Here is a 13,767-nt window from a genome sequence, read left to right as displayed (position 1 = left end):
AGGTGTGCAGAGTGAGTGATGAGCAGAATCCCTCCTGTAGCTGAGTCTCAGTGATGGATGCTTCCCTCACAATCAGATGAATGATCGCACACTGACAGACAGGGTGCAAATTGTAAATCTTTTTGAAATGTCATGACTGACTGGCATGCCCTGAGAGACAATGCATCAAGATGTTAGAGGTGTATTTGGGAGAGACACCTGAAAAAGATTTATTTACTATAAAGGGGAGATTTTAGTTTTGGCTATTTGAAACACTCCAATTTAGTAACATACACTGATGTGTCTATCAGTCCAGCAGGAGTGTCTCACACCAGAGGACCAAGACAGCATTACACCCACAAGGAGTCAAGCTAAAAGCTGTTTGAAGTCAAGCAAAATATTTAACAGATCATTGAAACTGATACAATTCATGACACATATGCTGTTGTACTGTGAGCTCAGCACCTCTGTCATGGTCTATTTCCTGGCTTCAGTTTGAGCCACATTACTTGTCAACACTTTGGATCTTTTATATATCACTTGTAATCCTAAGTGGGTCTGTCATAACTGCTCAAGGAGGTGCTGCAAAGTCATAACTTAATGTGCGCTGGGTTACGCATGGCTGCAGGCCAAAACAGCCACCGACCTCTTCGCTGTTTGGACATTTCAGATTGATGAGAGTTAGGAAGGGGGCATTTCAGCACCTCACACACTACAGGTGACTCTCGGCCATGATGCTCAAGGAGCTGCTTGTTCTTTCCCCCATGTTTCATGATGAAAATGTATTGTGCGAGATGTCAATATGTTCTATATGCATGTGTAATGTATTCTAACTATGAGGCTCTGCCTGTTTGAAAAAATCTATAATCTCATTAGTGATTGTTTGCAGTCTGTCAACTAAAAGTAAAAGCACAAATTTCCAAAGTGTATAGCTACGTGGAGCGAATGCCAAAGAAAACCAAACACATTATTTCATACAAGTTCAGGGCTGATAGCGTATCTTGTCACGATAATAAACACATTTTCCTGGCGTGACCTTTCATGTTACATTTCTTGACAGCTTGTTATGGCTGTTATCACTCAGTTAGCCCATTTATATTAATATGCATTAAACAGTGCTGTGAAAAAGGTTAACAGTCTCCACATATTGTATATGTATGTATATGTGTATTGCCTTGTTCTTAAAAAGCAGTTTCAGCTGGAGGACAAGCTCAAAAATCTGCTGGGTTAAAAAACTTTAAACCTACCACTGGGTAACTATGGGACAGAACACACACGGGGTTGGTTTGACCCAAGGGCTGAGTTTTGCCATTTAACCCAGAATGCCGGGTTGCTCATTTGATCAGACACATACACACACACAATAGATTAACTTCAAAATTCAAAATGACAACATGATACAGCTATCATTAGAGCAACTGTAAAGTCATGTAGCTAGCAACTACAAAAAAACTGGTTAATGCAGAAATGTCACAGACTAAAAACCAACCCTGCCCCGATGATCTCAGACTGAAAATATAGGTATTCATATTAACCTACCATAAAATCCTGCCCACCATGTGCTGTGCGGACCTGGTTCCAGAGAGTTTCACAATGGAGGGGCAGGAAAATGAATGGATCAGTAGCTGGGTCAAAGTAACCAACCTGCAAATAAGCCCCTTACAACCCCTTTCACACAGCATGGGCAACCCAACAGTGTGTTTACAGATGCAACCCAACACTTCTTGGAGTGCAGGCAGTAGTCAGCAGTTGTGTAGGTGGACAGTGAATGAGCTGAGCTGCAGCTGTGAACTCAGGTTTCAGGAGAAGGCCATCCTTTTATACACAAGGCTGCAGCTTCAATGAGAAAATGACAATGTCTGAGTGCACTGCACATTCAACTTAACGTTAATCTATAATCCAATTTTTTAAATTTGTATTTTGACATTTGGCTTTTCATGAGTGCAGTGTGTCTTCAGCATGCATTTAGTCATTTAAATGTAATTTAACAATAAATAAATAAATGATCATTATTATGATGATTATTATTAGAAATAATTTAGGTGTGGCTGTGTTTTTGGAGCACAAAGAAAAAATGGTGGTGGCGCATGTGTAGGTCTGAAACGGTAGGTTTGGTACTGCTGTGTTTAGAACTGCAGGGGTTCTACAGCTCTGCAGGACGGTGATATTGAGAGAGGCCAAGCAACAGAGCACACATGTTTTGAACTGCACTGGTGAAATAAAACATGCATATTGCTGGTACAGTCCATTATTCAAATCATTTTTCTGAATTTTCTGTAACTAACAACGTCTCACAGATCAACATCTATCTATTCAGAACGATTGCTCGGCCTGAAAACTCAAATGGATGGTGATTGGCTGGTTGACAACAACCTTACAAAACAGGGGGCAGGGAGCCAAAAAAATATTTGAGCTTGGTTCCCCTCTTTTCCCAAGCATTCCAGCTGGTGGTGCAGAGATAAGCAGCAGCTTTGGCTGATTAGCTTCAACCAACAAAAAGCAAGCATCACATTTCAAACTACAAAAATATAAAACACGAAATTTCCAAAGTTGATTTGCTCCTTCTGTTATCACACCCTATGATTACACAGAACATAAAAAGTTTAGATGTGTAAAGCCCTTCAGACAGATAAACGTCCCATTAAGGAAGTTAATCTTGTAGCCAGTTTACTAGATTTTCAACACTTGAGAATGACAGTGACTCCACTTAATAAATCTTGTGATTCGGCGATTGTGTTCATAACTCTGATCACTGGAGATTAAAAGAAAAAGAACTTTTCAGTGGCAGAACGGGTTTTGTTCTCAGAGAAACAGCTCACTGAACATGTCCTTGTAAAAACTTGACATTGGTCTTGCGAAATGTGATATCTCTGAAAATCCATTCTCACTGTGGGAGTAATGTGTCCACCCTGCACCAGCTCCAGCTGGTTCTGCCAGGCAACACGAAGGTCTGAGAGAAATTTGTTTAAACATACTACAAGGACTTTTTAACCAGTTATGAAACAGTCTCAATTTAATGCTGATGCGTCGATAAGATCCAAATAAAACGAGGCTCAATTTCTCACGACAAACCAGAAGGGCCTACATTTACATGTCACAGTGAGTGGTATGTTCGTCAGTTAAAAGGAAACAGGAGGACAATTTCAGACAATTACATTGTGTCATTATGGCTGACACTGGGGCAGCATCTGCAAAGAGATGGCTGAAGAACAAAATAATAAGTTAAAAGCAACAATGATAGAGCACAGGCGAAAACACGAGTCCACCTTGATTGGTCATTCAACAGATGGAGAGAATAGCTGGATTTGAAAGGACTGGCCTTTAATTTTCTCAACAACCATTCATCCAGTCACACTGGTCAGGTGTACTGCTGAGGACCCAAACGGATAAATTGTTAAGAATTATCCGATCTTGACACAGTGTTTCTACTTTGAAGTGCCTTTACGGCACTGATTTCGAAGCCGAGGAGACTCGCAGACCAGTTGCATGCGTTGTAAATCATCTCCCATGATGCTCTTCAGTCAATCAAATCTGTGTACTCCAATAAGCACTGTGACTGGAGTCAGTGAGTGACACACACACACGCACACACACAAACGCAGGGGAAAGATGAAACGAGAGACAGCAGTCGGAGAATAAGTGAGTCAGAGAAAAGTAATTTCACATGGCGTGCTCTAAAAGTAGCAACGGAATGGACGGACTTACGTGTTCATTCTTCCCACCCAAATACGGCCCACCTTAAAAAGAATCATTGTCAGTGTGGGTTATATCTACAGTATTTTCACCACTTTTCCTGCCCTCGGACAGCCCTTCCAACGGGGAACTGAAGCCATTATATCACCCCCTCCAAGGCCGCCAGACTCCTTTGAACAAACAGTAATTTTACCTCTCAGAACTCAGGAGTTACTGGTCTACCACTGCCTTGAGGGGTTAGTTAGCTTGTATTATTCAGTGAATCCAAACTAAGCCTTCAAACACTGAAGTCATTGTAGTTTGGTGAGTGGTGAGCGCTGGATGTAAATGTAATTCAGATGAGGATGAGGCAGTCCTCTCTGCATTCCTCAGACATGCCAGCCATGTGACAGCGATCATGTAGAGATGGTTACTACAGACACATGGGTTGACACAGCTGGTGTTTCTGCCTTCTCTGGCCTGCATGCCTCTGTCATGATGGACGTGCCAGATGTATGTGAGCTAAGTGCCAAAAGTCAGAATATTTCAAGGACAATTGTGCCTGTTTGCTCAGCATGTGTATTAGGCTCCACTTTGATGTGTCAGCTTCACATACCTGTTTGACAGGGAAGAAAGATGTGCAACTGGCTACTTGTTAATTTAAATGTGCAAATAGCATGCCAGGAGAACATCAAAAGTAGCTCTCTATTTAGGTCTGAAGGACCAGAATACCAAGAGGTGCAGAGGACTGCACGAGAAAGAAGAAAGTGCTGGAAAGAACGATCTTTCTCTGTAAACAAGAATCAGACAGTAATGAAAATGTCCAACTGAAAGTAGCTCTGCAGAGTTACAGAGGCATTAATGGCTTCTGTTTAATGCATGATGTGCTTGTTTTGTGAGGAGTTATGGCACAATTAACTGCGAGATTGCAAGTTGGAGTGCTATAAAGCAGATCCTTTACCCATTTAAATGCATCTGTGTATGTGCGTTCATCTTATCCCGAGCTGAGCTCTCTTCCTGGCTCATATGGTGGTTTTGTCACACTCAGGGAATACAGACACTGGACTTCTCAACATATGGAGGACACCCGCTGAGTATAGATAAATCATACATATACACCCACAAGGGAGGGAAGAAGCCTAGCTGCCATTGCGCTCTATAAGCCTGTTAAAAATGTAAAGCTTCTCTGACAAGCAGACAGACAAGGCAGGCAGGCATCGAGAGCATCAAAGGTACGCATGAAGATGAGAGCTCTTCTCTCCAAGGCTTCAACACAGGGCACATTAAAGCTTTTGTGAAAGGTGGCACAATGTTCTTCAACGCGAGCAAATTTCCTGTTTTCTTTATCATGTTCACGCTTCTCCCACTTCCCTTTTTCATGGACGGTCAAGGAGATGTTGCCATTAGTGCTTCCTCGCTCCTCTGTAGTCTCTGATCAGTCACATGACAGGAACAGGAAAGGACGAACCTTGTGTAAACAAATAGAGCTTTTCTCAGAGTTCTCAGTTTGGCAGAAAGGATGCGACGTGGGAGTCTTTCAAAAATACCGACAGTTTTCACAGATACAGAAATTGTGATTACGCACTTGTGCTGTTACTTTGAGGTTTTATATTGCACGAATGGGCAAAATGCCTGAGAAGATGAATCAAATCTTTCTACATATACAGCTGTGACTTTCCTTTCAACGGATGCTCAGTTTACATACAATCACACATGGTCAAAAGTACTTGAATGAGACAGAAAATGATTAACTGCAAATGAACTACACTTTTTTTTCTTTAGGCCTTTAGAGGGTAAAGAGCAACATGTAGGTGACAGTACAGCCACAGTTATTTCGGTGACACAGTAACTGGAAACAGGCCAAGGCTAACGCACTCTGAAATAGCCCTGTATGTCCGGCGAGGGACAGGAGGCCATGCAGGCCATGAAGCAGACCTGCTCTCTGGATGTGGAGTCAGCCAGCCTCAGGCTACGACATACTCCCTCTATCTCTCTCTCGCTCTGAGAGAAATAAAGTCCACTTCCTCTGTCATCTGGACACAAGGCCGGGCCAAAGCCAGGCGACGGACTGACTGGCAGCCCAGCTTTGATTTCATTGTTACTATGGAGGAGGATGACATCCACTATGTCCCTGTCCTCTCCGCTATTGGGGGAGTTAGGCCTTTCCAACATCCTGCCAGAGGAGGGGTGTGAAATTAAGGATGCGGCGACAAGCCATCTGGGCCAGCTTCCTATGTTTAAAACCTCTGTCCCTGACTAAATCTTCCTGTACCTGCCTCACAGGCACACCGGACAACTGAAGCACTTCCTCTGTGGCGATATATTTTTTTTTTGCATGTCATCGTTTTTAGCACTGAGAAATGGTTTCCCTTGCTAAGAGGGGAACCAAGCATGTTCTGGTAAACGCTTTGTCCTGGCCCCTGGCTCTGACATGCTGTTAGGAAATCTAAAATATCTCTTTGAGTACAAGCAAGTGCCAAAGATTAGCACAGTCCACGCGTGCTGTGATGACTTGCACGCTCCTAAAACTCGTGCTGTGACTGTTCAGAGGCCAAACTCTGAGGGGCCCCATTACTGAGCTTATTGGTCAATTCCTGGAGATTCAGGCCATGAACAAGACTCTGCTGCCGTGTCAGATGTCCCAGTGAGCTAAATCACTGTGGCAGCTTAAGATGCCATAGAAAACAAGGGCAAAGTAGGGAGTGCTCGGTCAACAATTATGGTACTGAATGCCGAAAGGGAGGGAAGCTGGCAATTTCCTCAGGCTTTGCCAATGGACTCGTTCCCATGAACCTCAAGTGACCTCCAATGACAAGGCAAGAGGTATGAGTGGCCAATAAAATGCTACATGGACAGTCACAGCCTAGACTCACACAGCTGCCTGAGACTTAGTAGCAATTGAACATAATAGCAATGGTGGTTCTTGTTAAACTGATAAGGGCTCTACATGATGCTTGTTTCTAAGCAACGCAAGCACTTTGGAGTGTTGTAATATCCGTATTAACGGCTACCGGGTTCCAGGATCCAGTTTCTGCTGTCAGAGAATGTGTAGAGCGACTGACCAATAAAGGTGATAGATGCCACAAAGCAATTTCCCTCCAGCGTCTGTCAACACTATTAAGAATAATTGTCTTTTCACTGGTTGTTACAGATGCTGAATTTCATGTAATTAGCCGTCCATTAGCATGTCAAGAGAGTTTGAAAAGGTAAGCATTTGAAGGTGTGAATTCAAAACCTCTAAATATTAAGCTGTGCAGCAGTCTTAGTGATGCTGTTTTTTTTCCTCAATTAACAACAGCTTATCTCATCTTACATGTACAACTTACCCATTCATGGGTGGGTTCATTCACTCATTGAGTTATAGCTCTCGTGCTCAGTGTGCGAATCCTCACTAAAATTCATTTCTGACTGTCTTTGTGCTGCTGTGGCGGCAATATGAAACTCAGGCCTGTGTGAACACAGAGAGAGATTGAAAATCGATAGGTTAAACCCTCTCAGCATGGTAATTACTCCAAATGTGGGAGAGCAAGACTGCTCGCAAAAATGTACACCGCGGGAGCAGAACGGGAGCCTGTTCTGGCTAACATTTCATTTGCACAGTAGGACCATGTGTGCGACAATTTCTGTAACTTTCCCAAACTGTCAATCAGACATTCACACCCACTTTATGCTGTGCAGAGGTGAGAAAGGACAGAGGGTTTGAAATTCTTTCTTGCTTTCTTTTTGTTATTCTCTACACAACTTTTACTGTCGCATGTACAACAGAGTGCGACACTATGAGTGTCTGAAAATAAGAGTCTGAAGCAGTGCAAGCAGCTTTGTGAGGCTACACTTAGGCACAGTGCTGGTTTTACCATCTTAGAGTTGCGTGTTAGCATGCTAACGTGCTCATCAGCAGTGGTTCAGCTAAGGCTGATAGGAATGTCATTCAAGTATTACAGGTATTTAGCCACAAACCAAAATATCATTTTGGCCTGATTATGGCACAAGATGAAGAGTTAAGGGATCACTAAATTTATTACAATTGATACTGAGAGGAACATGGATGCCTCCATTAAATTTCATGGCAATGCATCCAGTAGTTATTGAGATAGACCAAAATAACCAACAGACCAACGTTGCCACCCTTAGATCCGTGCAGTAAGCATGGCTAAAACTGGGCACAGAGAAATGGAGGGAAATATGAAAACAAAAATACCACAGATGGTTTTCATCAACTATCTAACACCAACGTTGACACATATTTGGCTTTTGCAGCAGATTCCTGGTGTGGAAAGAGCTTATCTCTCAGCTCGAGTCATATTTGGGGTGTTGGTGCTTTAGCATGATGAGAAAGTGAGTGACCAGACTTATAAATGCCCAAGGGGCCTTGCTACTCCTTGCCAGTGATGAGTGAGGCACCGGACTCCCTATTTATTTGGACTTTACTGCAGAGAGCTTCCCACACGGAGCAGCAGCAACAGCATTCCTCTCTCATCCAAGCTCCTCTCCAGCTGATAGAACAAGATATTCACGGACAGACACAGAGGGTCCGCTCCTCGGAGTCCTGAGGTTGAATCCTGAGATCAGCGCTGAGAATAGGGGGATATTGTTGGCTAAAACAACTCGACCCCTATAAGTGGACGACTAGAATAATACCCAGAGTTGAGAGTCAGATTTCTGGGATGATCTGATCAAGCGGAGGTATGCGTACAGAAAACACTCAGCTAAAAGCAATATCAACACTGTGCACCCAAGACACAGAGCAAGCCAAAGATCATTCGGCTGTAGAGCTCAGCTTTAGAAAAAAAATGATTCACTGCTTTCATATGTGGCTTATTTGACTGGGGAGGTTTTCAATGGCCAATTATGCTTCAACAAAACCAAGGAAGTTAAGAGGCAAAGAATCAATCAGTGATTCACAATTCATTTCAATAGATCCTGTACCACTGACGTTTCACCAAGATTCTTCTTTAAATAAGACTGACTTTCTGTAGCAGCATATTAAATGTTTTGAAACCAGCATAATTCAAACCAGAGACAGAGCGAGACAGGAAGATGGTAGAAAATGGCTCGGGGTAAAAACCCAAAGCTCCATAAATGCAGCTGCTGTGTAAATTATATCCTCTCCCCCGAAAATGACAATGACTTCTGAGCTGGCAGGTCTACAATCCACTCTCCCTCAATCTTCCCCTGCGATCACAGTAATGTGAAGCCTGCGCTCTCTTCATGTTTGCATCAAACTCAACTCGGAAGCCTTAAAGCCTTAGCCTTAACGTCTGATGTTTGTATTTTGTGGAAAAGAATTTGTGGGTTAAAAAGTTAAGAAAAACCTTCAGACTATAGACAAAACTGAGCATTTCACAATATGAAATATTTAGTCTTTTAGACTTTAAGAGGTTATTCCACAAGAGATTCCTTAAAGTAAGAGCATGGACAAAAGGTAAATTGTTGCGTTCAAGGGCCATTTTTTTTGGACTTGTGTCGTGCTCTGCATTCATGAAGGAAGAAAAGACTGAAAAGACACATTTTACATAAATTCTACATCCCCAGTATGTCAAGACATGTGGTCAACCCAAAAAAATAATAATAAAAATTTCATGTCAATTGCTCTCTGAAATTTAATATTGATCCAGAACGTGGGATTCTTTTCTCTCACATCGGTGCCTTAATGTGCCACTCAATCTCACGGGTACACACTGCGAGGCTCTAATTGAAAAATGTGCCTCTGAAATATGAAGCTAGTGGATCCTTCTGCCTCCAGGACAGTTCTGAGATATTGCGCTTCCACTGAGCATCAAGGGGCCCTTGTATGGCTAAAGTAAAAGGGCTGCAAGTAAGTTTTTCAACAGACAGCACCACACATGCGCTAATAGGCACATCGGGTGTGTGTGATGACAGAGACGTCAGACAGAGCTTTACAATTCCAACATTCACACTGTGGATTGATGGGAAACTGTTTTCTCTTTGTTTTGAATACTGTGAAAGTTTGGACTGAGCCTTAAAGGAAAATGCAGCCAGGTGAACAGAGGAGAGGGACCTCAGGCTCAACACCATTTGTCACACATTATAAAATCTACCATTGCTGAGACTTGATGATGTTTGCTGAGGCTAGTGGTCCCCCTGAAATGAATTTTGTGACACCATTAGCCCTCACTCCACTCTGAAAATAGAAAACCGCTTGAGCAACTGTTTATCTGCTCCGCCAAATCTATGTGACCCACCCAGCACAGCTCAGTGATATATATGAAAGGAGCGCAAGTCATCCCTCCACCCCGGAGTTATGATTCGGGTAGCCATATGCCCCTCACAAAAGTATTCTCTGTTCTTTATGAACAGCTGCTCAGCCGCAATCAGTGATGAACAACTCAAATGTACACATTCAGTCACTGGGAAAAACTGCAAACAACCTCAGCCATACTCCCACATAACATAGTCAATCAGAGGGCCCGGTGTCAAGTATCTGATGTAAAATAGTGCAGTGAAAACAATGTGCTTTAGATTTATTAGTCTCTAGTCTCAGTTTTGTAAATTTGACACACAAGTGAATAAAAAGCACATGTGGAGGCAGATCACACTGAAAATAACCCAGAGATTCTTGAAACCAGTCAGTTTGGACTGGATGAAAGCGAGATTCTGTCACCTTTCGCTTCCTTTGCACAAATAAGAGTTCATGAATAGAGCACTCTGAGAGATTTGAAGGGATCTGACCCCAACCCCCCCCCCCCCTCCTCCTCCACATGTCAGTCCAGTCTGGATCAGTCAACTCTCCTCTCGCTCTGCCTCCGCAAAATGTGACCTACATACATAAACTATGATGTGTCACTCAAACTCAACCTAACAGAATCTGCTCTGTCGTTGCTCCCTCCTGAGTTTAGTATCACCAATTAAGAACTGCGTCTTTATCAAAAACACAACAACAGCATGCCTCCCCCTAGTGCCTATCTGCATGTCTTGGAGACTCTTATTCCTTATAAATTCAGGCCCATATTGAGAGGCAAACTTACAATCATGTATGCGTGATGAATGGTGTGCGTAAAATATGGCCCAAAGAAACGCAGTGCGCACGGCTCAACCAGAAGGGACTCATTCAAGGGTTTCTTGAATTTGATTAATGCATTAGCTCTAAAGCACTGTAGAAACATCCTGTTCTGTTTACAATTAATAAAACAGAGTACACTGAAAGGCTTAAGTTCGGGATCTACCTGGCTTCCGTTTAAGACCACAGCTTGACATGAATAAAACTTTGAGCCTCTAGAAATAGAACTTCAGTCGACCTCGGATCATTTATTTACTGCAAGTCAGTGTAAACAGTCCACTCGACCTTTCCCTTCATAAAAAAAAAAAACTTGCGCTCCAAACTTTCGTACTCACTGTAGAAGTCTCCTCACCTGAGGCATACGCTATTCCAATCCAAGTCCGACAGAAAAACGTAAAATCTGTCTTCATCTCCAGATCTCCGGTCCAGAAGTGCAGACGCTTGAGCGGTGTTTCTTATAAAAGTCGCTTGTTTTAACGCAGATGGAGACAGTGGAGAGGTGCTTTGAATGAAAGTCCGTGGATGGGGAGGGGGAGGGAAACACTCAGGTGAACCTCGGCCAATCGATGCCTGCCTGATCTGTGTGCTGGACAGAGAGGACAGAGGCGAAATGCTGAGGAAAGGAGGGGAAAAACGTATTTTTTCCTCGTTTTGTCAAAAGGATGCACAAGGCGCACAGAATAGGATTTACAACGATTTCCTTTTCCTTTGCTCGTGACTAGAGCGCATGCACACCCACCCATCCAGTTCATAAAACAAGCTGAATTGGAGGGGTGTGTGTCGGAGGGTGTGGGGTGTGTGTGTGAGAGAGAGAGAGGCAGAGGGGTGGTCTCCCTAACACCCATGACAACTTTCCTTCTTGCAAATCCCATTCGTTTCATCCTCTGCGTTAAAGACCTATAGTAATCATATTGAACAAGGTGATATCTATTGCATGGCACAATAAGACACCACAAAGTGCCACAAGAACTCTAGACTCAGTGATGAGGGGATTTATGATGCCCTGTAGCAGCTGTGGATTTCCATTTGCTGCTTTCGTGCCAAACTCTGATATTGATTTTAATTCCGTGGATTTTTTTTCAGGGCATTTAAATCCCTCCTGACATCCAAAAAGCTCTGCAGGTAATCCTAACACCATCAGAAATTCTTATAAAGCCACCGCAGGAATACAGCAGTGCTCCGAAGGAAGTGAACATACACCATGGTTAGATAGACACGGCCTCAGGAGGAGTATCAGCAGAATACTGCATGATATTCTCTCCGCTGGTCAGCTGTGTTTAATCCATCCAATCTACCTAGTCTGTAACTCTTCTGTAATGTCAGTGCAATTTTATCAGGTCAAACATCAGCCATTAATTTGAGGAAGAAAAAGTTACCTTTTGTGATTATGAACACAAATTCTTCTCAACATTCAACAAACTAATGCTGAGCAGAGGTGCCTTGGGGGGAAGCTCGCGATTAAATATCTGTAATTACTCTGCCAAAGGGTCAGATGCAACAATGCTTCCAATGAAACTAAAGTGCACAGAGTTCTTCCAGCCCTATCCAAGTCCTGTTAACCCCGTCCGCCCACACATCCATCCTCCTCAGGGAATCTTTAGAGTGTGAATGAAAATCATGTACTAAGAGGGCAGCATGCCCATAGCGAGCCACTATCAGCCCGGTTTTATTTTACAGAGAGGGGTTTTGAAAATTGAAAACCCATGTACCGTATATACTCAGATATAACAAAGTGACAGAGCACAAGAGACCTGCACACACAGATGCACGCAGATGGAGTTTCGGGTGTAGCTCTGTGTTTCATTAATTGTCTGATGTAGGCACAGGTTGAAGGTCCAGTCAAACCTCTTATGGAGCCACAGAAAAACCAGCAAGCCCGAACAAGCCAATAAAGTCAGCCTCAGACAGGTCTGCTTTCCAGCACTATGAGTGTGCTCTAAAATCAATGGGAGCCTATGCTCTCTCTGTACTTAGCTGTCCATTACAACTATAATAACACAAGTTGATTCAAGACTCCTTCCTAGCCGTTGAACACCAGTCCGGCTGTCAGCCAACAGCAAGTGTCGATTAGAGGAAAGAGGGAAAAAAAAAAAATCTTAATATGATTATGTTATTCTCAACAATTTCTGAGCCACGGAGAAGCGGACATCAGGAGTGCGTGGAATAACAAGGAGTCCAAGGATCATTGCATGTTATTGTGGGCATGTGCTGCTCCCCAGATCCCTCACGGCAATCCACCTCTCTGACCTTAAAACACAATGTTGTGATTGAATGGTTGTAATTAAAATGTTCTTCTGGTTTCGGCCCCACAAGGCCGTCGGCTTCAGAGGAAAATAAACACACTAAATCGTGCTGATAGTCTAACAAAGCTATGTCCAGGGAGTTACCAAATCTCATTACATTATATAAAACAGATAAGGTCATAAACACACCAAAAACACTTGAGTGGCCAATAAAATAATAAACTGCACACATAAGCATTCAGACGAGCCATTCAGACAACGGCGATAACAAACAATAGCCCTCATGCAGGATAGCATGATCGCCCCTGCTGTGTCAGATGAAAAGGTTTCAGTTCATAATTCTGCTGGCTCCTGAGAGACAACCGAGGACTCAAGGACCCGTCCTTGAAGTGCCAGCACTCCATCCGGCCCATCCTCGGGTCAGGAAACACATTACGGATCCACAGTTACTATCATAGGAAGGATGTGGAGCACACATCCAACCCACTCAAGTGCATGCACACAGGCCTGTGCACCACACAGCACTCTGCCAAGCTGCTTTGAAGTAGGCCTTGCTGTCACTTGTCAAGGTGCTTTTTTCTTGTTTTGTTTTGATGGAAGAAGCCAAAGTTTCTCAGCATTTGTAGGTCATATTCACTATCAGCTCTTATGGGAGGCATCCTGGCGAGTCGTAGTAGCAGTAGTAATAGACAAAGCAATGCTGCTGCACGCTTACATGTACATTATTTACTAACTACTTAGCCATGAAGCTAATGCTTTGAGTGCTTGGACTGTCCACCACATAAATGTAAGTCTAATGGTCACGCTCTTTTAGCTCTGCTTTTGTCATACCAACTCCTGAGGGACATATCAGGC

The 13,767-nt window shown here is 43.2% G+C and overlaps 1 protein-coding gene across 1 annotated transcript in view; it reads right to left on the bottom strand.

Moving 5' to 3' along the window:
• Positions 1-11,232, bottom strand: part of flt4 (fms related receptor tyrosine kinase 4) — a 42,677-nt gene extending 31,445 nt beyond the window's left edge. Inside the window, exon 1 of the mRNA XM_076739106.1 lies at positions 11,022-11,232. Coding sequence (XP_076595221.1) covers positions 11,022-11,079 — 58 coding nt within the window. The 5' untranslated portion in view covers positions 11,080-11,232. The remainder of the gene's footprint in view (positions 1-11,021) is intronic.
• Positions 11,233-13,767: the final 2,535 nt, after the last annotated feature.

Source organism: Chaetodon auriga, chromosome 9 (assembly GCF_051107435.1).
Source record: "Chaetodon auriga isolate fChaAug3 chromosome 9, fChaAug3.hap1, whole genome shotgun sequence".
Classification (NCBI taxonomy): Eukaryota; Metazoa; Chordata; class Actinopteri; order Chaetodontiformes; family Chaetodontidae; genus Chaetodon; species Chaetodon auriga.
The sequence above is the reverse complement of the archived record's forward strand: the minus strand, read 5'-3'. Positions and strand labels throughout refer to the sequence as shown.